This window comes from Amblyraja radiata, chromosome 1 (assembly GCF_010909765.2).
Source record: "Amblyraja radiata isolate CabotCenter1 chromosome 1, sAmbRad1.1.pri, whole genome shotgun sequence".
Taxonomy (NCBI): Eukaryota; Metazoa; Chordata; class Chondrichthyes; order Rajiformes; family Rajidae; genus Amblyraja; species Amblyraja radiata.
In genome coordinates, this window is record NC_045956.1 from 82,772,042 (window position 1) to 82,774,452 (window position 2,411).

At 51.6% G+C, this 2,411-nt stretch overlaps 1 protein-coding gene across 2 annotated transcripts; it reads right to left on the reverse strand.

Moving 5' to 3' along the window:
- Positions 1-441: 441 nt before the first annotated feature.
- Positions 442-1,900, reverse strand: fgfbp2 (fibroblast growth factor binding protein 2). Of its 2 annotated transcripts, none has more exons than XM_033025765.1 (2): positions 1,780-1,900; positions 442-1,654 (listed from the first exon to the last, which is right to left on the reverse strand). In XM_033025765.1, exon 2 carries the CDS (start codon positions 1,626-1,628, stop codon positions 975-977), a length of 654 nt encoding a protein of 217 aa, XP_032881656.1. In that variant the 5' UTR covers positions 1,629-1,654; positions 1,780-1,900; the 3' UTR covers positions 442-974. The 2 variants fall into 2 exon arrangements, with proteins under 2 accessions (XP_032881656.1, XP_032881647.1); XM_033025756.1 differs by having other exon boundaries at positions 442-1,660; positions 1,780-1,878.
- Positions 1,901-2,411: the final 511 nt, after the last annotated feature.

Below are 2,411 nucleotides of genomic sequence, written 5' to 3' on the forward strand. Positions count from 1 at the left end.
GATTTTAAATTTAAAATTACGAAGGAAAATAGTCATGTTATTTTTTAATCTATTATATGGGTTAAATGAGTTTGGTCTCACGGCAGAGTCAGCACCGCCTCGCTGAGGTGGGTGTTTCTGTCCACTGAACCCAGCTGAGATTTCCAGGCACCGTTCTCAGCCCCAGCTTCGATCACTTTCGATCAGATAAATCAATCACTGTTGTTTAACCCAACTAAGAGCGGGTTCCAGACTCGCGGTGAGAGCAGAGCAGTTGCGATCCTCAACACATCACCCATGATCAGCCCCGAGGGCTCCTTGGATTTGCTTGGGTCTGTGTAAACCAAACACTTGGGGGTTTTGATCGGTGAAGAACAAGTCGCGACTTAAATCACCGAGCGGCCCCCGTCAATCTCAGTACCCGCACCCACGGAGAAATATTACACCAACACCTTTTTTACATTGTGTTTCAAAATATTTTTATTATCCATTTTAGTATTGTATATAAACAGTTGTATTCACAATGCGCGCTGGTTAATCTATGCGACAGACAGTGCGCTTGGTGGCTCAGACGCCGTGCTGTGTGAGTGGGAATATCTTTCCCTTCACTGACACTGGACAAAGCAGAACCTGAAGTGGAGAGACGGTTGTTTAGTCCGCGTGGCTGTCTGAGAGAGGGGCTTAAAATCATTGCAACCCCGATCATGCCTTGCACTGGTTCAAGAACGGGAAGCAAAGGCAGGGAGAGGCAGTCCCGGGACACCGTGCTCTGCCCGGTACCGGGTCACGGACAGCGGCGCGTCTTAAAAGAGTTTTGGGCGAGAGACTATGTTCCGAACACCTGTTAATAAATTAGAAACACTTTGCGCCTTAATGGCTTATTTATAAATCGTGGAACTTTAATACAATTTATCAGCTATACAAACAGTAGTCCCAGAGCAAGTTAAAAAAATACACCACAGCGCAGACACAGAGGTGTTGCAGTCCCCCTTGTTTTAGCCCTCGAAGGCTAACAGCATGAACTTGCAGAGGGATCCCCACTTTTCGCTGCAATTCTCGGCGGTTATTTGCTCAATGTCGGGACGCTCGCCCCCCTCTGTGGCATCTGAGGCTTTCGGATCCTTCTGGTCGGCAGCGGCCGCGGGCAACAGGCTGGAGCGGCTCATTTTCATTAGCGCCGCCTTTGTGCTTTTGCACAAGTTTGCTTTCAGCACCGCCGACGGGTCGCTGCAGTCTGCCTTTCTCTTCAGTGCCCTGGTGACTTGTTTCCAGTAGGTCTTTACATTGCTACCGTACTTCTGGCAGGTCGACGGATGCCCCGTGAACTCACACCAGTAATCGCTGTGATCTTTTTTGCAATCAAGGCGCAGGTTCCTCTCGCCGGTCTCTTCCCCTCGCAATGTCCACTTGCACTCCTCCTTGTTTTTGCCCACGATTTTACCAGATTTTGGAGCCGAGCCTTTGCGCTCTTGCTTCCTCCCTTCGACTGGAGATGCCTGTGCCTTCCTGTGGTCATCTCCGTCCCGGGACTCCCCTCGGTTGCGCCCTTTGCCTTTCCTCCGCTTCGCCTCCTTATCGTGGGCACAGGCCAGGAGACACTGCGTGACGAACAGGAACAGCAGGAGCAAGCCAACTCTCGCCAACTTCATTCTGATGTCTCCGGGGAAAGGGGCAACTGGAACTTGAAGACAGAAGAAAACCTTTTTAGTGGTTTTATTATAAATCAAGATACCCGCGCGAGATCGGTGGTTAAAACACGGCTCGGCAAAGTAAAATAAGCAGCGTGGTTGGTGCCCGTACCTTAGAGGCTGCGCTTTCAGATGCCGTTGACAGGCAGGTCCCGCCGTTACTGGCGACAGCCTCGGTCCTTCGCCATTTATACGTTTGAGCGACGCCTACGTTGGGTGGGGCATCTCGGAGGATCAACCCGGAGAATACCTCAAGTCAGCCTGACGCAGGTCCAGGCCACCACACCTTGCAGGTTTGAGCAGCGCTGCTGCCCAAAAGTGATGGCACCCGCTGTCCATTGAGCCGCAAGCGGCCACAAGCGGCTGTGGACAGCGACCCGTGACCGTCGCCCCCAAGATGCCCACCTCTCCCTGTTACTTAATCAGCGGCCAACTCCATGAATTAGAGTCACCGCGCTTCCAAGTCCATTCCTTGAGCAAAACACTTTGGACGATTTCCTCCTGGGATGTGTATTATACAGCACAGGTAGTTTGTTGTAACATTTCTATAGTTGAGCCAATGTATGGAGCAAAATCGGATGCGACGCGCAACGGGCGGCTGATCGGCCAGCGCTACTTTTGTTTGCGCCCGGTGAGAAACTGGCATCGATGCCCCGCATTAACGTCCCATTCTCCCATTCAAGTGGGGAGTCGGCGATGGTTTCAATGGCTGGGAATAAAAGATCGCGGGTCATGGAGTAGTCT

Excerpts from the sequence above, each read along its gene's own strand:
- fgfbp2 (XM_033025765.1), bottom strand. The coding sequence starts at position 1,628 with ATGAAGTTGGCGAGAGTTGGCTTGCTCCTGCTGTTCCTGTTCGTCACG.